The sequence below is a fragment of the Cannabis sativa genome, chromosome 7 (assembly GCF_029168945.1).
Source record: "Cannabis sativa cultivar Pink pepper isolate KNU-18-1 chromosome 7, ASM2916894v1, whole genome shotgun sequence".
In the NCBI taxonomy this organism is placed as follows: Eukaryota; Viridiplantae; Streptophyta; class Magnoliopsida; order Rosales; family Cannabaceae; genus Cannabis; species Cannabis sativa.
The window spans coordinates 25,931,331-25,959,103 of NC_083607.1; the positions used below are offsets into that span (position 1 = coordinate 25,931,331).

The 27,773-nt window shown below is 35.9% G+C and overlaps 2 protein-coding genes across 3 annotated transcripts; both read right to left on the bottom strand.

The window, feature by feature from the left end:
* Positions 1 to 2,505: 2,505 nt before the first annotated feature.
* Positions 2,506 to 13,742, bottom strand: LOC115697609 (putative lipase YDR444W). 2 transcript variants are annotated; one of them, XM_030624681.2, is made up of 11 exons: positions 13,284 to 13,742; positions 12,841 to 12,982; positions 12,298 to 12,365; positions 10,640 to 10,710; positions 10,300 to 10,530; positions 4,949 to 5,112; positions 4,793 to 4,848; positions 4,643 to 4,695; positions 3,130 to 3,298; positions 2,943 to 3,040; positions 2,506 to 2,855 (listed from the first exon to the last, which is right to left on the bottom strand). In XM_030624681.2, exons 1-11 carry the CDS (start codon positions 13,477 to 13,479, stop codon positions 2,751 to 2,753), a joined length of 1,353 nt encoding a protein of 450 aa, XP_030480541.1. In that variant the 5' UTR covers positions 13,480 to 13,742; the 3' UTR covers positions 2,506 to 2,750. The 2 variants fall into 2 exon arrangements, with proteins under 2 accessions (XP_030480541.1, XP_060974765.1); XM_061118782.1 differs by having other exon boundaries at positions 2,506 to 3,040; positions 13,284 to 13,736.
* On the bottom strand, positions 13,628 to 19,540 carry LOC115696632 (uncharacterized). Its single transcript, XM_030623525.1, has 5 exons — positions 19,102 to 19,540; positions 17,272 to 18,672; positions 14,331 to 15,336; positions 14,027 to 14,180; positions 13,628 to 13,714 (listed from the first exon to the last, which is right to left on the bottom strand). The coding sequence occupies exons 1-5, from the start codon at positions 19,538 to 19,540 to the stop codon at positions 13,628 to 13,630; spliced, it is 3,087 nt and encodes a 1,028-aa protein (XP_030479385.1).
* Positions 19,541 to 27,773: the final 8,233 nt, after the last annotated feature.

Genomic DNA, 27,773 nt, shown 5'->3' on the forward strand with positions numbered 1-27,773 from the left:
GTATAGTTTCGAATCTTTATTGTTGGTCTAACTTTATTTGTTGTTTTTAATGGGACAAATCCTAAAGGATTCTCATTCGTTAGACAAATAAAATAGTGTTAGATCTAGACAAATATATATTTGTAAATGCAACACCTAGTTGTACATCCAAAGATGACAACTTAGACTAGTGTTTAAAATATGAAATAATGAAGAAGTTCATAAAATAAGAATAATTTTAACTCTTGCCTACTGGGACATCGTTGGATTCTTATTTTAATCGAAATTATTCTTTATTTTTCCTCTTAGCTTTTTCATTGAAATATTACTTAGAAAATATATCATTGGATAGATAGTTCATAAGTCATTTTCTTAAGATGTCTTTCTAATTTCTTCTATGAAATTCAATGGCAGAGATGACTATATTCCAAAAAATTTATCCCAAAATGATATAAATCATCGATCATAAAAATCTCTTATTTGTATATGCTTACTTAAGGCAACCTAAACTTAGAGTTAGATTAGTAGTGGTGGTCCAAGAAAGAATCATTACTCAAAGAATATTTGATATAAATTTAAGTCTTTGACTTTAAATTTTAGATTCTAAATAGAAATTTTTAATTTCAGTTTCCAAGAATGCATTGAACATTTAGTATAACTTTCAGAAGTTGTTAGAACCATTTTTTGTCAATAGATTTGAACTTGTTAATGTATGGAATATGAGTTTTGTATTGTGTGACCAGAATCCACTTGGACTATTCTAAGAACGCTTTGTTGTAACTTGACCTAAGTCATCAAAAGACCACAACCACATAATATTTATGGCATTTGCATCTTGTTCATAGTGGTTTTGACAAGATAATTCTTTACAAAAGAGAAAATATGCATATATCCACTTGAAAGTAGGATCATCTATATTCGAATATGGATGTACATCCAGGGGTGGATATGAATTATCGTTAAATTCTTAAAACGATCACTATAGACTTTACCTTATGCAAAGAAATTTGAAATGTTTGAGAAATTTCATGAATTTTTAACAATGTTGAAAAATATTAAGGTAAGTGGTTAAAGATCTTGTGAACTGTTAGGGTTGGAAAATATTTGGTTATGCAGTTTAAAGATCATTAAGTTTAACTTTGAATTGTATCCAAACTTACCTTCTTAAAAATTCCAATTGCATATTGATGAAAGTGAAAGGTCTATGATTAATTACTAATAGTTGTCTAAGTCCTTCAAGAGAAATATCCTAGTGATAGACTAATTTCAGAATGATAGATTGGTTATGTACTAGTGTAAACTATTACTAGATTCATGGATGTCCTGATCATGAACTTAAGAAAAGCTAAAATTGTTAACTAAAGTTTGCATATTTGATAGCTATTCTAAGTGATTAGGGGTGGATCATCCTATGGTCATTAAGATAAGAAAGTGTTTGTTTCTACAAATACTACTTTTTAAAAATATGACTAAATCTGATTATAAAGTAGAAAAGTAGATGAGATACTATTTCTTTATTCCAAAGTGTTTTATCATCTTATTCTATATAAGATGGTCCCATTGCCTCTGTTATATTCTTACATAGAAAGTCACGATACCTTGTCGTAGTGAGAGAATTTCAAGGAACTCACCCTGTTATGACTTGGAAGACACTTGTGGTAAAAATCCATCATTAGTTTAAACATGTATTGGATAGTCAGAATAAGGAACTAAGAAGCAAAGCCAACAGAACTATAGTTAAAACCATTCATATGAAGTAACAAAAAATATTGTATTACAAAGACAAGAAGGGAAATTTTAATAATAAGTCTATTCAATAGACTTAACAAGACTTCCCAATCCTAGTATCATAGGTTTGAGATTATCTAAACCTTCGGCTTGTGATATGTCTGGTAATTTATACTCTAATACAAGCAACATAATATAATTTAATAAGATGTTAGAGTATTTTTCTAATGCTAGCTCTATAGAAAATCTTTTAACTCCATTTATCTAAAGAATAGTTATAATTCCTAGATATAAATCATCTAAAGAATGCTCCTAGATATTGTTTTTTGGAAAAAAAAAACAAAAAAACCTAAAAACAATTTTTAGAAAGCATTAACTAAATGCGTCATGTATTTTAAAAACAACAAAAATTATTTTTAATTCTTCGAAAATACAATTTAAAAAAAAAAATGCCAAAAAAACTCTTATTTTCTTAATATCAAAGTCTTTATCTTTTTGCCTTTTTATATTCATTTCTCATTATTTTCTCAAATTATTTTCTATCATTATTGTATCTGATTTTGTATCCCATCACACTTCCCTGTCCAGCAACTCAATCATAACTTTCTCCATCCACAATTTTTATCACCCTACTTTCTCGCTTCTTAATTTTCATTATTTCTTCCTCAACATTACTATTTCTCATTATCTGTTACAAACTTTTGAAATAGCTTTCTTGTAATAAATACATTTATAAATTCATTATTGAAAAAATTTAAAAACTACTTCTAAAAAACATTAAGCAAATACCTCGTTTGCTTTTTAAAAACCACAAATATGATGTAATAACACCAAACAGGCCAAATATTCCATATTTATTTTCTCCAAGAAGAGTTTGCTAGACTTTATATAATCCTAGGGAATGACAAAGTGTTAGATGCTTAGACCTGATTTTAAAGCTTTAACTGCATTGAAAAAGCCAAGTGAAAGAACTTGGCTTCTAGATTGTCATATTACATCCTTTTCGTGTTTTAGCTATTTTTTCACTTACTAGCAAGTCAAACCTACAAGCTTGCGGTAATGAATTGGGAGGATTCTTCCTGCTTCAGGGTGTCTGCAACATGAGCAACAACCCCAACACCAGCATTATGAAGCCATTCATTCTTCACCTGAATTTTTAAAGCAGAAACAAAGCTTAGAATCCAAAAAGAGAAGAAGCGCATCTCAAATAGCTTATTTTTAAACAAAAGCACTACATGAATGTTGTTATGGGCAAAGAAGGGCCACATCGCGGAGTGAAAACTGACATCAACTCTTTTCCATCCTAGTTGCTGTAAGCCATGTATCATTTCCTCTGTAAATATAACCAAACACACCATCAATCCATTACAGCAAAAGATGAGATTTGATAATGAATAATATTTTAGAAAAAAATTATTTTACCTTCCATAATTTCGTGATATTCTACAGTATTTTTTGTGCTAGGCTCTTTCTGTGCTGCCTCCTTTGCTTTAGCTGCTTCCGGAGGAAAATGTGGGCCATCAGAGGAAATTGGGGGAATATAGTCAACATCTACTACATGCTTATAACCATCCAGAGAACGACGAGGTGGCTATTAAAATAACATTGAATGTATGTTAAAAATTTATGTTCAAAGGATAAGGGGCAAGATAAATTAACAATGTAATGACTGCACTCTCTTGCAAAAGAAAATTTTCACAGATGATTACAACCGCCATCAACGAAAAAAGCAAACACTTAATTTTAGAAGTGGAAAAAGATGAATAAAATATCTTGCATCAACTAGAGAAGACATCATTCTTGAATCTTCCTATGAAAATGGCTGTTCAACATCTGTATTCTTATGAGTTCACATCACACACAAAGCAAATATCTAAGACAGAAGGAGAATTTAGAATGATTGCCTATATTTTATTAGAATTGCTCACATTTATCCAACGAACCAGTACAAAGAAGCCCCAGGTTTTAAAGCTTGTCTCTATAATTTTTCCAAACGACCTAATCCTTTCCTATTTTATAGCTCAGCCCTATCCTTATACTGATTAACAACAATAGGCATTACAAAAAACCAGAAACAGAGCTATGAGAAGTGTAAACTAAATAAATCTACTGGTCCATGTCATTACTTCACTTCTTGCGTCTTATGTACGTTTAACACACCCTCAGTTTAACAATTGGCTAGCTATAAACTATTTCCATGCTCTTGGGTTCCAACAACTTCCCTGACCTCTTCCCTTGGTTCTTAAGAGTTCTCGATCTTTCTTGATTATCTAAGAGAATCGTAAACTGCTGTTGCAAGGTTTCTTGAAGCTGTTGTTCAACCTTGGTGACAATCTACTCCATTGAATCCTTGATTCCATAGACATCAATTTTCAGAGCTTCAAACTCATCCTCAAACCCAGCAGTAGCGTCATTCTTCTCCACAGGTTTCTTTGGCATCGTGTCCACGCTCACGGCACCAATTTAATATGATATGCTTAGATAATAAAATTTATCTATCCAAATTGGTATCCAAAATTACGAAATTCCTCAAAGAAAACCTCTTTATTGATGATGAAATAAAAGAATAATCTAACTTTCAAGATGCTAGCATCTCCAATTACAACCTTTCGAGAGGGCTGCTCTCTCCTACAATCTATTCTCTTCTATTTCCAAGCTACCTTACACAATGAATCAACCCCCTATTTATAGGTATTGGACAGATTAAATTAGTTGCCTGCCACGATCTAAAAAGAATTAATACAACACAACCCTCTAAGACAAAATAGCCAGCTAGATAAAACAATTGCCAATTAGATAAAAAACGAAACAATTATAGCTGGAATAGAACATAACAGCCCTATCTTTAAATGTCTCAAGCCTTCCTAATGTATACTAACTTGACTAGAGGCTTATCAGAAAGCCATAAAAAAGATATTGAGCATAGAAATTGCACCTTGACAATTTCTGTTTCCCTTCTAATGGATGATGTCCGCCAACCAACCATGTCTGTGTAATGTCAAGAAATTCACGTTGAAGAAAGGATATATAAATGAAAGGTACGATAGTTATTTCATTGCAGATAGGATGGCATTGAATAGGATACGATCATAAGATACATTTGCATAAACAATGCGAGCTCTAAAAGCACCCAAGGCGGATCTGCAAAATAGATCAAATCAAGCATTTTTAAATTAGTTAAGCTCAGTAATAGGGTGAAAAAAAAAAGATACAAGTAGTTTTAGATGCTTCCTACACTTACATAAACTTTCCATCTTCACAATCAGAGGCCATTCGTAACAGAAGAGGGGGTTTATCGGGTTTCCCATCAGTCAAGAACAGCTGACTACCAGTTAGACCAGCAAGAATAGGAGCAATGGGTGCTGCTAGTTTTTCTAATAGGGGAACTCCCAGAAGAAATGGAAGCTGGACAATAATCAGGGATCAGAAGAATAAATTAAACTTGACAATGTGAAGCCCTGCAGACAATGAAAATAATCTAGAAAATTCAAGGGTCACAAGCAAGCAAAACATAACAGAAATCACAAGATAGCCAAACTCTTAAAATCACATACAAAGAAAGTTAAGCACGACAATCATAACATTAACTATTTATGTGGCCAGAAAATTAACATTTTGATCATTAATGTGCTTAGTATCTTAATTCATCTTCTAAGCCGAAGGCTTTATGCAAATGAATAAGTTGACTTGCCTACAGTTTGTTCGAGTGATCATCTAGATATGAAAACTATTTATTTAGCATATTAAATTAAAATGATAATAATTATTGGAAGGCAGAAAAATTCCTGAAAGCTCCAATTAAGATGGGAGTAAAAGGGAAATTTTGAATAAATAAAGGTGATTAGGTTGGAGGAGTCTAACCACTTTAACCCAGGTTCCTTCGTATGGATATTTTGGTCCTTCAAAAGTGAGGGATACGGTTGGTTGATAGCCTTAACTAGTCGAAGCATAAGAATTTACGGCGATGCAAGTCAATTCTACAGGTTTCAAAAAGCAGGTGCTAATTTGAATTGTAAAGCATTGACGGCTATCTTTCAACACGAAACATTTCATTTGCCATGTATAAAAAGTTTGTATGTATACGATAGACATTTATCTTAAATTTTAAATTTGGACTAGCCATTGTGGTTGTAATCTGATACTAGACTATTCTTCTCAGTATTGGTTTTAGATTATTGGTCAAATTGGTGCAATTAAGGCTCTAACAACCTTAATATCTAGATATCCAGGTTCGAACCTTGGTCTTCCCTGTTTCCCAACCCCCTCACCACTAGACCAAATTCTGGATAGCTTGCTAGGTAGTGTTTTGGATGATCCCGAATCATCTTTTATTAACGCACTATATTTCCTGTGAGTGACACGTGGCATAACATGAGATGATGTACTCTTTTCGAAGATGACGTCACACATCAAAGGAAGAAGTTATCTAATAAGCTTTCTATACGTTTTATATTTAATAGGAGATTGTCCAAGAAAATAAAGTACTTATTGTTTTTGTAGACTTTTTCTTATTTTGTTTTTTTTTTTATCTAGCTGGCAGTTTTGTTTAGGGTGCAGTTTTGTTTAGGGTGTGTTTGGAAGTAACTAAGTAATTACTAAGTAGGGTGGTAATTACACGTTTAGTAATTACACTATATTTTAAAATGCAAGGTGTGTTTACATATGAATTCTTAATATCTTGTTTGCTAAATAGTTAGTAATTACATGAGAAAATAATATTTTTTTAGTAGCTAATGTTTAATGTGGAAAGTTTTTAGTAATTACACAGTGTAATTATATTCAATTCTCATTAGGGGCCATGAGAATTAGAGAGTGTAATTGGAACCCCTCAATTATCTCCAATTACACAGAGTGTAATTACATGGTCAGACAAACATGCCAAATTGTGTAATTACCTCTAATTACACACAAATCTAATTATATTGTGGCTTTCCAAACGCACCCTTAGTTTGGAGCTGACTTGTCTTATTCTAATAGGATCCTAGTTGGCATTAGTTACATTAACTAATGCCTATAAATAGGACTAGGACATGGGTTCTTTTGTAAGGGTAGTTGGGAATTAGAAAAGAGTAGACTCGTGTAGAGAGACCAATCCTCTCAAATGATTGGAATAGGAGAGATAAGCCTCTTGAATGCTTGATTCGTGTACTATTTCAACAATTCAATAAAGTTTTATTTGAGAGATTTTATTGTTTATGTCTTGTTTACTGTTAAAAGAGTTCTTGGAGGATAGTTCAGAAAGTGACTCGTCAAAAGAGGAAGATGAGTACTCGGAAGAAGAAGATAAGGAGGAGCCGGAGGACATCATTAGTGATATGGAGGGGCTTTGGAGAGATGAAAAAGAAGAAAGCAATTACCAATCTAATTTGGTAGGGGATAAGCAGGTTGAGAGCTGCTACTTTGAGAAAGAAGCATCATAGAGTAAAACGGTAATCTCTATCAACCATGGGAATGTAAATATTACCAAACAAGAATGATGGGGGCAGAAGTTTGATGATACTAAAAATGGGAGGAGGATGTGTAGAGAACTAAATAAGTTGACTTTAATGTGAATTATGACAAAAGCAGTAACAAGTCAAGGGTCGTGAAACGTATCTAATGAAGATCTTATTTTGAAACGTGAATGTGGGGATAAAAAGAAGAGAAAAGCAATTAAAGCAATAATCTCTAAAGTTAATCCTGCTTTGGTTGTATTACAAGAAGTTAAGAAGGATAAAGTGGATAGAAGATTCATTGGGAGTATATGGAGATCGAGATTCAAAGCCTGGATATTACTTCCAGCCATAGGAAGATCAGGAGAACATTGGTAGTTTGGGACACGAGAAGCATCGAGATAATAGATTCCATGATGGGAGATTTTTCTATTTCTATACAAATTAAGGCTGAAGGAAAAGAACCTTGGTGGTTCTCTGGGGTATATGGACCATGTTCGTATAAGAGCAGGTCTGATTTTTGGGATGAGTTGGCAGGACTGAGTTCCATATGTGGGGAATCATGGTGCTTGGGCGGAGATTTTAATGGAGTGAGGAGAGAAGGGGAGAAGTAAAATAGTTCCTCAAATACAAAGAGCACGAAGGTATTTGATGAGTTAATTCAGGAGTTGAAGCTGATTGACCAGAGCTAAACAATGGAAGATTCACATGGTCAAACTTTCAAGGAAATCCTATTTGTAGTAGACTGGATCGTTTCATGTTCACAAACAAATGGAATCTAATTTTTCGTTTGTTAGGCAAGAAATGCTGGTAAGATTAGTGTCAGACCATAACCCTATTGTGATTGATACCAATCCGCCAAAGTGGAGTCCAGGCCCATCCCATTTTGATAATTTTTGGTTGGAACACAAGTCTTTACCCAAGCTTTTTGAAGAATGGAGGAAAGAAGCAAAGGTGGAGGAATGGTTGGGATCTAACTTCATGACCAAACTGAAAAAAGTGCAAAGAAACATAAAGGAATGGAGTAAAGCTACAATTGGACAAAATAAATGGGTGGTAAATGCATTGGAAGGAAGGCTGATGGCCTTAGATAGAATGGAGGGTAGTGATTCGTGGAACGAGTCCCTTGAGGTGGAATGGAGAAACTTAAAAAAGGAATGGCAGCGTCTAAAATTATAGGAAGAGAGGTGTGTGTGGCTGAAATCAAAATGTAAATGGGCAAAAGAAGGAGATGCCAATTCAAGGTTTATTCATAACTTATTAAATGCAAGAAAGTCAAAGAATACTATCTCGTGACTTGAGAGGGAAGATGGATCCATTATCGATAAAGAAGAAGAAATAGTGGTTGAATTGATTAACGTCTTCTCAAGATTGTACACTTCAGAAAACAGAAGAGGTAGGGGCATCGAGGGCATAGTGTTGAGAAATCACAGCTACTTCAGCCATAGAATTAGAAAAACCTTTTGAGAAAGAGGAAGTAAAAAATGTGGTTTTCAGTTGTGAAGGTAACAAAGCTCCAAGACCGGACGGATTCAATCTAGTAGCATTACAAGCAAATTGGTAAATCATTAAAGAAGATCTCATGGAAGTATTTAAAGCGTTCAAAAGAGAAGGGAGAATAGAAGGCAGTATCAACGAAACATTCATATGTCTGATACCCAAAAGACTCAACAATTGCAAGGTAAAAGACTTCAGGCCGATATAGTAAGGCACAAAATTTTTGGGACTCTAAATTAGGTGGGCGTTGGTCTCCAAAAGGGTCTGGAGAGAGATATCCGATATGTATGAGGAATACCCGAAATTGGTAGTGGGAAAAGGGGATACTGTTCATTTTTCGGAAGATGTGTGGATTGAAGAATCATCTTTGAAGAGTGCCTTTCTGAATCTAGCAGTGTTATCCAAAGCCATGAATGAATGTATTTGGGAGATGGTAGTCGATGATGGCTTACCAGGCGATTAGTGAAGAGTTGGGATTTCAAATTTAGAAGAAATCTAGCAGATTGAGAAGTCCCTAACCTTATCAACCTATTAAAGAGGTTGGAGCACGTAAGGCTGCTCAGTATAGATATAGACATTAGAGTTTGGAAGCTGGATGTAGGAGGAATATTCTCGAGCAAATCCGCTTTTAAATGGTTGACATCAGATCCAAACCATAGTGGACTAATATGGTCAAAGATCCTTTGGAAAAGTTCAGTTCCCTTAAAGGTTCATATGGACCAACACCCTCTCTGAGCTTATCGAGCTCCCTCAAAATCAACTGAAATTCAATCTGAAATGCCTATAACTCCCGTTGCATCTCCCAGTGCACAGCATCAATCCGCTCATCAATGACTTCTAGTTGAGAGTCTTTTGTAGGGCCCATAAAAGATCGTGAATTTGATACCAATTGATAGAGATAACCTGTCAATTAATATCAAGAACACAAATAAAGAAAGAAAATATGGGTCTCAACCCTTAGTTATTGACAAATCTCAAGATTCGAGAACCTGATCTCTCCACAAGGTAAAACCTAAATACAATTCTCACATAAAACCCGATCAGGAAACAACTCACATTATTTATACACTAATTAGTGCACTATACTAGCTGCACACTCCCACACCCAACCAAAACTCTTCTAACTAACCCCCGGCCACGTCATTTCCTTTTTTGGTTGTCTTCCCTTTGTTTCTCCTACTGTGCATGAGGTTAGTGGTGGCCTATCAAGAACATTTGTACATTAGTGAAAAAACGATTTTCCGTGTACTTTTTATATTAAAAAAAATGTAAGACCACTACTATTAGTGAGACTAATCATAGATTATTGTTTTTCGGCCCACTCAAACGGGCCCATAAATAGGGTCAAAATATCACTTGTAAAAGGATAGAACCAATACGCTACCAAAATCACCAAAGAACTTCAACCTTGGAAAGTTTTCCTCTTAATACGACTGACTCGTGGACAAGGTTTTCAATTTTCATTAATAGTTTAAAACACGTTAAATATCATGTGATCTTATTTATGTCTTCAACCTCTCTACAATTTGTAGTTGTCAGGAAAACCTGATCAACAAATATCAACTTTTGCAACTAGGCTCTCTGCCTAATACTATGATAACCCTCGTTTCATATGAAATATAAAATGAAATAAAGGTGGCAAGGTACACCCTTCTGCACAAACCTGTCGTTTCCCTCTCACCCCAAGATGGGGAGTTGCCAAGGTTATAAAATTGATTGGCTCCAACCCAGCAATCATACCACGTTTCGAGGAATATGCTGTTTGTGAATTTGGCATCAGAGAATTCGGAGAGTAAAGAACAGCAACAGCATATCTTGCAATCAAGCCACCAAGAGAATGGGCTAAAAATGAAATTTTCTTGAGGCTTTCTGTTCTTTGCACAACTTGCATGACCTGTTTAAAAGCCAAGGGTAACATAATCAAATCAAAAAATTGCTTACAAATATCAAATATAGGACATATAACCAAATTTTAAAAATTCTCCTCAATGTAAGATTCTCACTTCATCTGCTAATCGTTTTCCAGCTCCATCTATACCAGCAAAAGTTCTAGAGTACGTATTCGACGAACTTGCTGCAAAACATCAACACCTAATCAAATTCAAGCACTAAAAATATTATGGCATCTGACTCATGCAAATGTCTGATAGACCTCCCATAAGGTTCACTTATGTGAGGTGCAACAAGAGGATTAACTAAGCTAAGTTTTTTTACTTAGCTGAGTTGTATTAGTAGTGTTGTTATGTATATATTAAAGTTTGTTATGATTTTTAGGAAATTTTATTTTGCTAGACCAAAAGTTAGTTTAGGAATATAAATAAGTGGATTTGGGTTGTCGTAATGCTTTTTATCAAAAAGAAAAGAGTTCTAATAATGGAAGAGCGACTTTGGGGATTAGCTATCTCAGATTAGCTACTGCTCTATACTATGTATGTTTTTGTCTTAGTCTCTAATTGAGGCCAGGGTTTGAGAAATAAAGAGAAGGTTTTCTGGTTTATGTGTGGGTTTCTTGGCTGAGTTCTATCAATGTACTACAGATTTGGTTTAATCAAGAAACCAACAAAAAATCGTAACCCAAGTATCAGGCACTTTGACAACCAATTGTTTCTTTTTATTTATTTCTTTATTCTCTTTCCAATGTTGAAAGCACATGCAAAAATTTACATGTTGCCATGATGAGCCTGTGGGTCAAATCATCAATACTACTTGTCTGTCTATCCTGCAAATGCTTCTTACCATTGTGTTCTCTATTTAACCAAACCTAAAATCAAGAATTCATACCTACTGTGTGGCTTTTATAAGTGAATTTTAAAAAAGAATTATTATCAGACAAATCTCTAAACATGCAAGATGATTGCCAATTTGTTAGACAGCCCCAAATGTTTCACTTTTCAGTGAGGACAAAAAAAGTTGGATCATGAATAGAAGAAAAAGGAGCAAGTGATAAGCTTTTCCTATTTTGACACCCTTCTTAAAAGGTGAAGCAGAAAACATCAAGTTAATAGCGAAGATAGGTAGCTGAAACTGGCATGCAGGTTTTCTAGCAATTGTGCTATCATTTTCTATGATCCAAATATTGTAGGGTTAGATGAAGCCTAAAAATTGATTATTGATTATTACCCCTCTTCATTTTGTGAAAAAATTGGGATTCTTCCTATGTTTACTTCACCCCTTAAAATTGGACGACCATTCTCCATAGTGAAATAGAGGACTATCAAATATCCCACATGGTCTGATACACTAATAAAAGAAAAAAGAAAAAAAATATCAATCCATCAAAGAATTCGGCTGTTTGCGTTACCAGAGTTACAAAGTTCCAAGTCGTTGAGACACTTGGAGAACTCTACAAAGAAGTTCTTAGTCTTCCACAATCCGAATACAACAATCCAATCCTTTACTAAGGCAGCTGTTGGTATATTTATACCAACGACAACAACTACCATAGAAAACTATCAAACCAACCAATCATACTTACATTTACAACACCTCAGCCCTATTTTAATTAATTCTAATTATTGCCCTGTTTATGCCTGGAATATGTTAGTCTAAGCGGTGGCCTAACATGTCATCATGCTTGATATATTAACATAAAAAGAATAACTATAGTTGCAAATCTGTGATTGAAACCTGAATAGATTAATAATAAATGAGACGAACATACCGTAGATTAGAAATTTTCTCCCAAGTCGCTTTTTTAACTCTGCTTGAACGTACGTCCAGTCACTTGGGCTGTAAAATAAATATTAGAGAAGCTTATATGAATTGGAAGCAAAAAGAAATATAACCATGAAACACTGCTGAAAAACATTTAGTTGATTTAAAATTTAAGGCAGAAATGTCGCTTTAACAACAAAACATTTATAGTTGAATTGAAAACTAATGGCAACAGTTTAACGTTTAAAATTGGCCTTGAGAATATGTTATCGACCTTATTTTATGTAAATAAAATCTTAAGAGTTGTAAAAATATTTAAAATTCTAGACAACCGTAATTTTGTAATTTTTTCCTTTGTTGTTTTTATGTTTTTTTTGAAATAATCCTATAATTATTCAATACTTGTCCTTATATTAAACCCTACAATCCTCATGATAAATCAAATCCCACACACCTTAGCCTGACTAATCAAATTAACCCTCAAATGAGTTAGTTTTCATTTCTAAAGTTGATCATATGACTCCTAAGACCGTAATGGTTGAATACGTACCTAGCCAATATGCCATGAACAAGGACAAGGAGATGATCAGGCTGATCTTTAGTAATACCCCTGGACGATCCAAAATTTCCTTGAATTATTGTAGACATACTGTGACCTCTAAAACCTTGATTTCTCCAATTATTGCTTGTCCCTGCACAAAAATTTTGTAATCAACAGCTAAAAAAAATGGAGCATATTGATTCCCTGAAACAATTTTCCTCAACCACCGTTCGGTCTTGAGTATTAATGATAAATTTTCGATGTTAGCTTACACTATAAGAAACAAAACTTAAAGTGTTGTAAGGCTCACATAAATCAAAAAATTTCGAAAGGAAAAGAAAATCCTAATTTAGTTCCCTTCTATCTCATCCAATAAATAAGTATTTATATTTCAATATTTTCGACATTGACAAGTCACCGTCTAAATAAAAAGTCATTTCGAAGCAAATTACCAGAGGAGGAGAAGCCCAAAGATGACGAAGAACAGCAATTTGAAGACGAGGAACAGGCCGACGATGAGGAAAAAGACGACGAAGAAGACGGCGACGCCGACGCCGACGGTGACGAACTTAAAGAGCCATTTCTTCGATAACCACCAAATATGGGCGAGTAACAATAACGCGCGTGAATCAGAGGAGCCGAAGCCATGTAAGCAAATATGTCGTATATATAAACACACCCAGAGAGTCAGAGAGAGAGATTTTGGATTTAGTTTGAGAGGAGAATCAGGTAAGCATCAAGGCCATACTGTTTGTTATCATGACAATCGCCTACGCCAGCAAGCCCATTCTTTGTTTCAGACTTTCACTTTCAGTATTCTGCTCATTCTTTGCTTCTTCGCTTCTTCTCCAACTGAATAAAAATTACCCAGTACATTGCTTTCCTGCTCATTTTCAGTCCTTTATGTTTTCAATATTATTTAATTATTTTATTTTAGTCGCTTTTACAAAAAAAAAAAAAAAGAGAGAGAGATTTTGTTTAGGTATTTTCACACGTGGTGCTACTTTTTGCCACTTTTTTTACATTTTTGTCAATACTCAGTTATTTGAATATTTATAAAAGTTTATTTTTCAATTTTATATTTTCAAAAGTTTTTTTTTTTTTTTTGAAGAAAACCTGTATCCATTGCAAAGAGGAATAAAGTTCAGGATACAAATTACAGATTACAATTAAAATGCTGATTTTTCCAACAAACTTCCTGATCTAGGCCTAATGAAAACTTTGCAAGACGATGAGCATCTTCATTTTGCTCCCTAGAAATATGTACAAAAGTAGCATTAGGAAGATAAGATAGGAAGTTTTTAATGTCCTTTGCAAATCTGTTTAAGAGCAAATGATGATTAGCACCACTGCGAACATAATCCACAAGTAATTTGCAATCTGAAACAATATGATCTGGTTGTATGCTTCATTGGTGGCACCAAGAGAGAGCATAGGAAAGCGCATGCCCTTCCATTAATAATGCCGATTGAGTGCCTCGCCATGGTGTAGCTACTGACAGAAGCAAATCCCCCATGTTGTTGAAGAGCGCCATACCAAAACCTGTCTTGTTTGTTGTTGTGTTCTGGGCAGCATTTACAGACAGTTTTAAGTTAAAAGATGAAGGGGCTTCGTAACTATCTGCTACTGTATAAGAAGGATGGGTCCCCGATGTGAGTGAATGCCTGTTATTTTGTTGATACAGATCCAAATAATCAGAGGTTGATTGGATCACATGAGCTGGTGCCGATAGCTTCTGGTGATGGAGATAATCATTCCTGCAATGCCAAATCTTCCAAAGCAAACAAAGGAAAAATTGGTAGTCTCTATCCGTGAGAGATGAAGCGGCCACATGAACAATTTCCCTGCAAGTTAGTTCCATATATTTAAATATAAAAGAAGAGAATTGGGTCAATTTCCATACCTTTTGGACAGTCAAACATCTGAAAATAGCATGCTCTAGGGTCTCCATGTGATGTTGACAACGACAACAATTTGGTGAAGGGATGGACTTTCTCTTATGCAGATTGTAGCTTTTGGGAAGGATGTCGTAAAAGGTTCTCCAAATGAAGAGCTTAACTTTAGGTGGGATTGTTTGTGTCCACATCTTTTTCCACCAGGTTTGGCTAGCCATGGTATCCGAAGGGGTGGGATCATCTTTACTCATTAAGGAATGGGCTTTATGGTAACCTGTATTTACAGAATAATTTCCATGTGTTGTGTATGGCCAGTAATAGGTATCAGGGTATAGGGGCAAGAGTGGAATAGATTCAATGGCTTGACTAATATCAACAGGAAAAATGGTTCTAATACGATTTGAATCCCATTGATGAGACGGGGTTATAAGATTTGATACATTTGAACTTCCGTCTGAGAGGTGTTTGAGGTAGTTGACTTTACCGTATCCAGGGATCCAAGCATCATTGTATATTGAAGTACTTGCACCATTACCTATTGATTTTCGAAGTCCTGAAACTAGAAGTTCCTTTCCCCAGGAGACACTAATCCAAACAAGTGAAGGTCGGCCTGTTAGGTTTTATGCCCTAAATAAAACTCCATTCCAATGTAATCTATTTTATTCAACATCAATAAAGAAACAGAAGTATTTTTCATTCATTTGTGTATGTTTTGGTTCACTCTATCAATTGCTTGTCAATTTGATTTATAAATTCATCTTAAACCCTTTTCACATACTTGATCATGTTTATTGTGCTGTCATCACATTGGAAAGTAAACATGACTATGTGAATAAAGTTTCCTAGATTTATCAGACACAGGGTTTTACTGATATGATAATCTACAACAAGAGTTTACTTGTATTTGGAGAAATACTATGTTCTTTCCAGAACATTGGTTAAAGTAAAGCTCAGGTTGGATGCATGGAGTATGTATCGGAAGGGACCGATATTGAACTTTGACTTAGATTTAATTAAACTTATCGTAAAATCTATTCAAGTCAATATCGCCAAGTTGATCCTAGATCAAATGATCTTAATCCTGTTATGATTAGGCTCAATCTTGAAAGGCTATTCGTGTTCTTTGATTTGTTAGTTAAGCCTACTTTTAGGTCAGGGTGATACGTACATTTTGGGAACACGGTAGTGCAATTGAGTGGGAGCGCTAGCATAAACATGGAATCTATAGCTTCTATCTGGCAAATAGTAAGCAAAGGATGATCTCCTTCGAGCTTGACCAAACGAAAATAAATGGTGGAGATCTCATTTCACATAAACTGAAATATCATTTATACGGGGTCAAGTGTTTTAAGGATAAAATACATAGTAGGGTGTTACGGTAATCTATTCCCTTTACAGTGTAGATCATTCATATAGAGGATCATTGATCACATTAGGATTATAACAATGGATAACTAATGATGTGTCTATATGGTGGAACATATAGAGCATTCTATATACTGAGAGTGCAATTCTAAGTTCTATGCGTGGATTCAACGAAGAATTAATAAGTTAGTGAATTTTAGTGCTAAATTCTTGATCTACTTATTGGAAGCTCGGTTATATAGACCCATGGTCCCCCCACTAGTTGAGATAATATTGTTTGTAAAACTCATGTAATTGGTTTTGATTAATCAATTATAATTCACAAATTAGACAATGTCTATTTGTGAAATTTTCACTAAGTAAGGGCGAAATTGTAAAGAAAGAGTTAATAGGGGCATATTTGTTAATTATGATACTTTGTATGGTTCAATTAATAAATATGATAAATGACAATATTATTTAATAATTATTTATAGTTATTAAATAGTTAGAATTGGCATTTAAATGGTTGAATTAGGAAATTAGCATTTTTGAGAAAATCAGATACAAAAGGTGTTAAAATTGCAAAATTGCAAAAAGCAAGGCCCAATCCACTAAGCCATGGCCGGCCACCTTTGTAGGCTTTTTAAGTTGATATTTTCATTATTTTAATGCCAAATAATTCAAACCTAACCCTAGTGGAATGCTATAAATAGATAGTGAAGGCTTCAGGAAAATTACACTTTCTGAATCAGAAAAACCTGAGCCTCCTCTCTCTTCTCTAGCCGCCACTCTCTCTCTATTCTTCCTTCATATTTCGAACCTACATTAGTGATTAGAGTAGTGCCCACACACATCAAGCAATACCTCAATCATAGTGAGGAAGATCGTGAAGAAAGATCATCAGCAAAGGAGATACAGCATCAAGGATTCAGAGAAAGAGATCCAGGTTCAGATCCTGATAATACTCTGCTACAGAAAGAATTCAAGGGTTAGAGATCTGAACGGAAGGAGTCATTTAATTCCGCTGCACCCAATGTAAGGTTTCTTAAACTTTATATGTGTTTAATTTATCGTTTTAGAAAGTTCTTATTTAGGATGTTAATAAACATACTTGTGAGTAGATCTAAGATCCTGGTAAAATAATTTCCAACACGGCCTCCTTTGCTAGCCTCAAGAAAAGTGTTTCGCGGGAAATAACAGGCTTTAAGTATGGTAGCAACAAGAGAGTGGGGTGCTTGAAGTAAGCGCCAAGCTTGCTTTGCCAACATCGCTTGATTAAAGGCCTTCATTGAGCGAAAACCAAGTCCTCCATGAAATTTTGAGCGACTGAGTGAGGACCATTTTTTCCAATGATTTTTTCGGTTGCTTTCAGTTCCTCCCCACCAAAAACAAGGCATCATGGACTCGATCTTTGAATGAAAAGAGGCAGGCAACTTGAAACAAGACATGGCATAAGATGGAATCGCCTGAACCACAGCTTTCAGAAGAATTTCTTTTCCACCTTTTGAAAAGTGCTTTGAGTTCCATTTGTTCAGATGTGACCAGACATGATCTTTAAGGTAATTGAAAACCTCTTTTTTAGTTCTCCCAAAAGTTTGGGGAAGCCCCAGATATTTCTCAAAGGAATTTCGAATGGGAATACCCAAGACAGAAGTGATATGGATTTTGATGTTCTCATTAGTGTTGGGTGAGAAAAAGAGAGATGACTTGCTGTAATTGACCATCTGGCCCAATGCTGAACTATAATCCTGCAATATATCCTTGATTGTGGTGGCGGCACTTGGAGAAGAAGGGTTGAAGAGAAGACTGTCGTCCGCAAAGAAAAGATGAGATATGATTGGGGCAGTGTGGGAAATCTTGAGACCAAGTCCTTGGTTACGTGAGTTATTGGTCAGTGTCTTCTGGGAAATGAGGGAAGAAAGACCTTCCGAGCAAAGTAGAAAGAGATAAGGGGACAAAGGATCACCTTGGTGGATTCCCCTAGATGGTATGACTCTTCCCAGAACTTGATGATTAATAGAGAAGGAGAAAGAAACAGTCGAAATGCAAGCCATCACAAGGTTGATGAAGCGAGCAGGAAAATTGAACTTGGACATGATCTGCCTGATGAATCTCCATTCGACTCGATCAAATGCTTTTGCCATATCCAATTTGATGGCCATCCAACCAGTTCGGCCATTTTTTCGATGGGATAAAGCATGAAAAACTTCTTGGCTGATAATAATGTTATCCGAAATTAATCTATCAGGAAGAAAAGCACTTTGAGTAGGTGATATAATACGACTGAGAATAGGCTTAAGCCGGTTGGCAAGAACTCTAGAGATGATTTTGTACAGAGTCGTACAGAGGCTGATGGGACGATAATCAGTCACTTGTTGGGGGTGGGAATGCTTAGGAATGAGCACAATAACCGTGTGGTTGATGGCACCAATGTTTGCATCCCCATTCAGAAAACCTTTAGCGGCTAGTAGAACATCATGCCCAACAATATGCCAGTTTTTTTGGAAAAAGGTGTCGTGAAAGCCATCAGATCCGGGGGGCTTTATCATTGGCGAGTTGGAAAGCATCTCTTTTGATTTCAGTGTCAGTATAGGGACAGCTGAGGGAATCAAATTCAGACTCAGAAAGGCAGTCAATGAAGCCAGAAAGAACACGATCAATGATCTCCTCTTCAGGATTCTGGCTTGGAAAAAGTTGATCAAAATATTGCTCAATCGTACTCACAAAAGCCTCAGTGTCAGTGGCCAAAGATCCATAAGGACCTAAGAGAGAGGTAATTTTATTTTTCGCTCGCCTGGAGGAAGCAAATTGATGAAAATATCTCGTATTTTTGTCTCCCAGTCTAAGCCAGTTTACACGAGATCTCTGCTTCCAATATTCTTCCTCTTTGTATAGAAGATTATCAAGCTCATGTTCGAGTTGTCGCCCAAGCTGAAGCTGAGAATCGGTCAGATGAGTGCAACTTTGCACATTCTTAAGATTAGATTGGATATCTCGGATTTTGGAAGATATGGAAGGCCCAAGTGACTTCTTCCATTTCGCAAGGTGTAATCGGTAGTATTGCTATGAAGGTTCGAAGTCCAAGCATGACGAAGACAATCTTCAAAGTCCGGTTCAGACAACCAAAGTTTATCAAAAAAGAAGCGGGTATTATGATTTTGGGAGGTTGGTGTGTGATGAAGGTTCAAAATTAGGGGGCGATGATCGGATCCAAAGTAATCTCCATGGAGAAGATGATGCTTTGGGAACAAAGAATCCCATTCAGTGTTAGAAATCCCCCAGTCGATATGCTCTTGGGTATGGAATTGCTGATTTTGTTTATTTGTCCATGTGAAAGGGTTGCCAGTAAAACTGAGAGCATGGAGAGCGAAAGAGTCAAGGAAATTTTGAAACTGGCCAGATGGGGTGCGAGATGTGTCCCCCCCAATTTTATCATCCAGATTTATATAGTCATTAAAATCACCCATTATCAACCAAGGGGAGTTGTGGATATTGGATCCAATTCTGTGGAGCACTTTCCAAGAGTGAACTTTATTGTGATGACTAGGTGCCCCATAGAATCCAGTGAAATAAAAAGCAGAAAAATTATTAGGCTTTAGGTAACAATGAAAATGACTTATATTATATGAAAATAAAGTTACATCAACATCATGAGTCCAGAGCAACAAAAGACCACCACTAAGCCCGACTCGAGGAACTTCTAAACCATTAGGAAAATTAAGTTGCAATTTAAATCTACTTAAAGCACCAACAGGGAGTTTAGACTCCATAATAAACAAAAGTGTGGGCTTATATTTCCTAGTTAAAAGGGAGAGAGATCGAAATGCTCGTTTACTCCCTAATCCACGAGCATTCCAACTGATGACAATCATGGGGCTTGGCGGGTGCGCTGGGTAGCACCCGCCTCATCAATATATCCTTCATCAAGAGCACGAGAAGATCTCGAGTACGTTTAAGCATCTTACGAAATTCAATCTCGTTAATGCTTGGTAGACGCTTTGGCTTGTATCGGTGAACTGAAGGGGAAGCCGTTGCTGGTGAGGATGATGAACCAATGGCAAAATGAAGAGGTTGGTTTGCATTGAGATCCGCCATAATAGTAGCAAAGGCTTGAGAGACCGGAACCGTGTAACTGGCTGTATCAGTGGTATTCATGGTGCTAGTGATAATAGGGGAAGCCGCAATGGGATTTGATGTAGCAATTTGTTCAGGGAGCGGCATAGTATTATTGATGTGAGCGTTTTGATCATTGACGATCGGGTATGGCAAAGGGGGGGAAGGCCTATGAGAAGGGCTATCAAGATCCACCACATTTCCATTATTTGGCCAGGCCGAAAAGCATGTGGGGGGGGGGGGGGGGAGCTTGTTCCATTATGGCCACGATTGAAGGAGGTATTTTGAGAAACATGTGTCATGTAGCATCCTACCGGGGTGGTTCGTGGTTGATGAAAGTATTGAATCCTAAACTCAGATGTTGGATCACTATAGGGTGGTTCAGAGATGATTTGGTTTGTAGGGGGCCGAGGATTTGGAGGAGGTGCTAAGGAAACAGGATTAGTTGTTGGAATATATTTTACCAGGATCTTAGATCTACTCACAAGTATGTTATTTAAACACCCTAAATATGAACTTTCTAAACGATAAATTAAACACATATAAAGTTAAGAAAACCTTACATTGATGCAGCGGAATTAATGTCTCCTTCCACTCAGATCTCTAACCCTTGAATCCTTTCTGTAGCAGAGTATAATCAAGATCTGAGCCCGAATGTCCTTCTTCTTCAAGTTTGATCATTCACAGTCTTCCAATCTATGATTGAGTTACTGCTTGCTGTGTGTGGGCACTCACTCTTTCACTAGGGTCACGAAATTGATGAAGGGAAAAGAGAGGGATGATTTCGGCCAGGTATAGAAAGTGGGGAAGGCTCAGTTTTTCTGAAGAGAGAAATTTCTGTCAGATTACTAATGAAAGCATGTTAAAGCATGTTATGTGACTGAGCCATCACTTTCTATTTATAGGCAACTACTAGGTGTAGGTTAGGAATTATTTGGCATTAAAATAATGAAAATATTAATTTGAAATCCCACAATAAGTGGCCGGCCATGGTGTTATAATGGGCCTCACTTGATTTTGCAGTTTTATCAAATTTTATCTCTATTTTCTCAAAAACGCTAATTTTCCAATTCTAACCTTTTAAATGCCAAAACTAATTATTTAATAACTAAAATAGATTATTAAATAATATTGTCATTTAATTTAATTATTAATTAGACATATAAAGTCCATTAATAAATAAATAAACCTAGAAACTCTTTTCTTTACAATTTCACCCATGCTTAGTGAAAATTCATAAAATTAGACATAGTCTAACTTTAGAATTATAATTGATCAATCACGAATCAATTAATGAGTCTTACAAGCAGAATGTTCTCAACTAGAATGGGGACCATGGATCTATATGCTGAGCTTCCAATAAGTGAACCAAATTTACCAAGTAAATTCCTACTTATTAATTCTTCGTTGAATCCACTCTTAGAACTTAGAATTGCACTCTCAGACTTATATAGAGCATATTGTATGTTCCACGATATCAATATACTATCTCATTTAACCATTGTTATAATCTTATTATGATTTAAAGATCCTCTATATAGATGATCTACATCGAGATGGGATTTCTTTACCGTTCTCACCCCTCAATGTATTTTGCCCCTTAAAACACTTAGCTACCTGTAAATGGTGTTTAGTGATCTAATAATTAGTCAGTTAAACAAGAGCTCATCCATTTACTTCTATTTGCTAAGCTCGAAGGGAATCATCACTTGACTTCTATACACCAGTAGAAGCTATAGATTCCATATTTATGTTCAAGACTCCCACTCAATCATACTATCATGTTCCCAAAATATACGTATCACCCTGACCCAAAAGTAGGCTTAACTAATAAATCAAAGAACATGAATAGCACTCCTGAGTTGAGCCTAAGCATATCAGGATTTAGATTCTTTTAATCTTAAGATCAACTACTGATATTGACTTGGAAAGATATGTATAACGGTAAGTTTGTAATATCTTAACTTAGTTGCAATATCGGTCCAGTCCAATGTATACTCCATACATTCGAAACTAGTATACTTTACTAATGTCCTGGAAAGAACATAACACTTACTCCAAGTGTAAGTATACATCATCGCTGATTATCACATTAGTGTAAATCCAATAACACTGATGAAACAGGGACCAAGTCTTTTGATTCATATGATCACAATCACATTCCACTGTGTTGACGATACTGTAATTGTGAATAAACATATGATCTGGATTTAACTGATTTTGTGTGTATGAATGTAATAAACATATTAAACCATTAGCATGTAAAATTCATGCAAACATCAATCACTTCAAATTTCTTATATTGATAACTAATCAGATTGTAAAGAGTTTTATTTAGGGCATAAAAACCAACAAACTCCCACTTGCACTAATATAAAACAAACTGTGCAAATAGGTCAATCTGATGTCTTGATCTTCAGATCAAGTGTAGTATATTTGAATCCACCCAAACTTCTGGAAACTAGTTCATAAAAACTCTTATGAAACATCCTTTACTATATGCTTTACTCATCAAGGGATACTGAAATCTTTACTGTTTTAAAAGTACATCTGAATTAACAGAAGACATATCTCTCATATTTTAAAATATGTAATTGAGATAATAAAGTGTAGACTTTTCTTCAGTGATATAACTTTCTTGTATTTTCAAATAGACCAAGTTATAGTTCTTCTCTGGTAGAGCTTGAATTATTATACAATAATTCCTCCACCCCCAAAGTAAGCACCATCTTACAGAATTTCGAAATTAGATGGTGTGATACAAAGACAACTGATACACAGTTCCTTAATATCTGACATATAGATCACTTTCATAAATCTTTCTTGAATATCTTCTAATGTTCCCTATTTGATTACATCTCAGATAGCTCCCACTCAATTGCAGATGTCTGGTTAAATAATACTTTTAACCTCTGATTGTTTAGAGAGTTATCTAGTTGTGACTTTTGTATTAGTCTGAAACTTTAAGTTAAGACTAAGTCATCAACATGGCAGACTAGTATTTGAAGTGAAAAATACATGCCAGAGATAAAGTAATCAAAATTAAGATACCATCAAATTTTATGAGGATTAAGAATTCTATGTTCAAGTCATTCGAATGGACTGAACTAGAGTTCTTTATCTTATTCTCATAATTCTGATAAGCTATTCCTATCCATGTGAATGGTTAGATTTGTTTTTCAGTATTGTTCTTAAGTACCTATCACAAGTATCAACCTGATGAAGATGGGTATAGAATTTTAAAATTCTCCCACTCAATTAAGGTAGTGTGAAACTTTAACAAAGAACTTTCAAAGGTATCAAACTTTTACTTACAACAGTAAAATGAAATGGAACATACAATCAAGATCAAGAATTTATATTGACAATAGCTGACTCATTATATTACAAGATATGTGTTTCATAGGGAATTGTGGAATGGACTCCACCCCTAAGAATATACATATAGGGTACTTGTGGATAACCTCCACCCCTAAGTATATAGAGATTATGATCCACCCCTAAAGGTAGTAAAGATCATGATTCTCTTAGTGTGATAGAGTTTATGTGGAGTTGAATACTATCCAGAGTTCATTAGATATAAAAGATCGTTGAACTGCATAGTTTTCTTAACTTTTCTCCACCCCTATCAGATCAAAAGATCCTTTTATTAAACAAATTCTTAATAATTGTATGAGAATTAACAATTATTGATAAACATAGAAATAATTTCTAGTGTTTATATAATATAACTCTATGAAGAGTTGAAAATATATAGAATTTGCATCAATAATAAAAACACTTACACATACAAACATACAAATATAATGTGGTAATAATTGATGAAGATAAATTAAATGAAGCTCAATCTCATAAATTGCAATAGTAAATTTCGAAAATTAGAAACTTTATTAATAAAAAAAATGTATTGCAACAATATGAGAGAAACAGGGATAAATATCCCTGACTAAAATTTGAAATCCAAATTGTCTTTAAACTAAAACAATTAATTCAAAAAATTGAAGAGCTTCATCTTCATATGGACGATTTCACCCTTGGTCCAGCTTTCTGATCCAACTCAATTGAGTTCAAGTAGCTTGGCCTATAAGAAGAAGAAAACAAATAAACAAAGTTAGTTCAGAATCATAAATCCAATTGGATAATAATTCACTAAACTCTTAAAGTTTATAAATGGAAATACCTTGTTTCTTTGCAAGAAGTTTAGGACACTGGGGTTTCCAATGACCTTTCTCATTGCAGTAGAAACACTTTCCTTTAAGTGTAGCATCACCGGAAGGAGCAGCCTTTTTATTGGCTTTTGTTCGCTTCTTGGTGTTGTGCCACTTCCTCTTCGATTTGGGCTTTGAAGCAGAGGCAACATTTGCTTCAGGTTTTATCGTCCCATTACCATTCCCAGGATTGTGAGGTTTATTCCCTTTCTTCTTGGGTCCTCCAATCAAATTTTCATAAGTTTGAAAGTCATTGACTAATTCATGAAAGTCAATTTCCTTCTTATTCATGACATAATTTGATGTATATGGTAGAAATGCTGGAGTCAGGCTATTCAAGATAAGACTAACTTGAGTAGCACTGTCCATTTCAGCACCATGATCCTGGGCTTCTTGGAAATAACTAGACATGAGGAGAACATGGTCACGCACGTTTTGATGAGGTTCCATCCGTGCATTAATGTACTTCTTAGTCGCGTCAAAGCGTGACTGAAGTGATGCCTTACCGAATAGCTCATTTAACTTCGTCATAACTTCAGCAGCCTTCTCGGTTTTAGAAAACCGAGTTTTGAGGGTGTCAACCATGCTAGAAAGCATAAAGTATAGAGCTTTGTCATTTGCTTTCTGCCAACGCTCATACTTTTCTTTCACAGCTTTGGAAGCATTATCCCCAGGCACTTCAGGTGACGGCTCAGTTAAAACAAACAAGGCACTTTCTCCTATGAGAGCAATATTAATGTTCTCATTCCACTTATTAAAGTTAGATCCATTCAGCTTGTTTTCAGTCAACAGTGATAACATGGGATTCATTTTGATAATACAGGATACTACAAAATAATAGAAATCAACAAATAGAAATTAATAATGGTTTAACACAAAATCAATTCAGAAATTATAAGCACATAGCAAATAGGAATGATGTGAGAAAATACTTAAAAAATTCAATCCTAAATAATTTCCAAGGTTTTCAACAAACTGATATCAGTGTCCCGTTTAGGCGAGAGTCAAAGCTACCATCCATTGAATACAGTTGTCAGCTCATCTAAAATGTTAAACATTCTAGCAACCTTTTATTCGATCAAGATTGGAATCCAGCGTTGTCCCGTTTAGGCGAGAGTCAAGGCTATTCTATCTCATGAGCTTCTACCATTGTTTCGCAATTTGCAAGTCAAATATGGTAGCCACCATTAGGGTGATCTATACCATATAAAACACTTACAAACCACTTATCATGCGAGATTAAATGGTGCGAAATTGCTAATGAACGTTCCTCCATTAGGGAGGATTACTCACTAAAACAAACGCGGTGTAAAACCCACAATGGAGATCGAATATCTTAATAATAATAAAGCTCATTCTTTAAAATGTATTTTCTTTATTATTCTAATGAATAAATTCTCATTAAATTCGAAATTAAGAATTGAAATTCAAAAATAAGAATTTAATATAATATTTATAAAATTATAGTTAGATGGTGATTGAAATAAAATTAATTATTTCCATCTTAGTAGTAATCTTAAATATAAATGTTGCCCCTGATTTCGCCCAATATATGTGGACCAACCGAACAGGGACACGTGGATCAGATGACTTATAAATATTTGCTAAGTCTTTGTATGCCACAAGGAAACACCCTGGGCATAGGTCCCGGAGGAGGCACCCGGAGTGTAAGGTGCTCCCGGAAGCTCGCATAGCATAAAGCCTCTCCGTGAGGTGTCAGGCTTCTCCTAAGCTATCAAGTCGCATTTAATGCTGCATGGGAGGAAGCGTGTTGGGACTGCAACACGCAATAAAGTCTGACGGCACAACCTCCAACCAGCAGCGCCACAGTAATGATCATTTAAGTCTAGCGACGGCTACACTGCGAAGAGTCACATCAATCACAAGGCAAAAAGGACATTCCTCATAAAAACCCTACAGCACCTAGGGATTTGACCATGCATTACTCATGGTATATTCATTGGGAATACCCAACTTTATGTATACTTACAGATACACTTGTAAGAACAATTCTAGGGATTACCCCACCAAAACACTATAAATACCCCCTCAAAGCTTATTAAATGGGATCGAGAATCTTGGGCTGCATATGAGCAAGAAGAGTAAATACTCACCAAGAACATTCTCTGTATTTATAAGGGTGACATTCTCTCAAGTATAGAATCTGTATTAAATACATCCATTAATAACAAAGACTCGTGGACTAAGGCTCATTAACGCCCCAACCACGTAAAAATCCTTCTCTCACTTTCTTACAGCTCAATAGTATAATCATATTTTATTAGTTGCCGAAAACCTCGGTCAACATTTTGGTGCTTTCATTGAGAGCTAAAGAAAGCTGCTACAAAACAAGCATTTGACTTCACAAATATGGTGGAGACAAGAAGTACACGTGAGCCTCGCCCTCTAGAAGACGCTCAAGACCCAAACGAGGAAGATGTAGCCTCGAGAGCAGCAGAGGAGTCCGAGGAAGAAGAAATAGTCCCCGATGAGGACTACGAGGGAAACCTCGACGAGTATGCCTATGACGAAGGAAGTTACTCAGAACTGGTGCTTCTTAGACAAAAAGCTATCGATCACGAAGCCGAGATCGAAGCTCAGAAAGCGCAAAACCAGAAAATGCAGGAAGTGATGCTGGCCATGCAAAAAGCCATGGAAGCAGCTGGCATTCACGTGCACCCCAAGGCAATGACCGCTGGACTCAACAGGGAACCAACGACATCTTCGCCTAATTCCCAGCAGCAGAAATCTAGGGAGCCTAGCCCTATAAGATATCCTGCTGAGGGGAATCAAACAAAAAACCCTACTTCTACCCCTGGGCGAACGAAAAAGGTGCAGGATCCGCGAAAGGTCCGCTCAGATTTCCCTAAAGGGAAAGGTCCGCAGAGGGGCAAGCCCCAAAAAGGGAGTCTTGGCCCTCAGGATCGAGGGGACCGAAAAAGCGTTTCCGTACACCAGGAACCCGGGGGTAGAGGGAGAAGAGGACAGAGATGCCCTCCCGTTGATTTGAGAAATCAAATCAATGGGAACCAAGGTGACCTTCGGGATCACCTTGACCAAAAAAGATACGGACCCGTGGTTTCCTCGGGTACGTTAAATGAAGGAATTATGGCGGAACTCGCCATACTCCGAAAAGACATTGCCCGAGTCTCCCGAAGACAGAAGGGAGACGACTCCGATTCGGACAGCGAGGATCGAGAGCCATGTGCCAAGCACATCCTAGAGGCGGAGCTCCCTAAAAACTTCAAGATGCCCGAAATGGCAGCATATACCGGGAACTCCGATCCCAGCGACCACCTGTCACGGTTCAACCGTGTCATGACGGTCATGAGGGTCAGCAATGACGCCAAGTGTCTGTGCTTCCCACTCACTCTGAGTG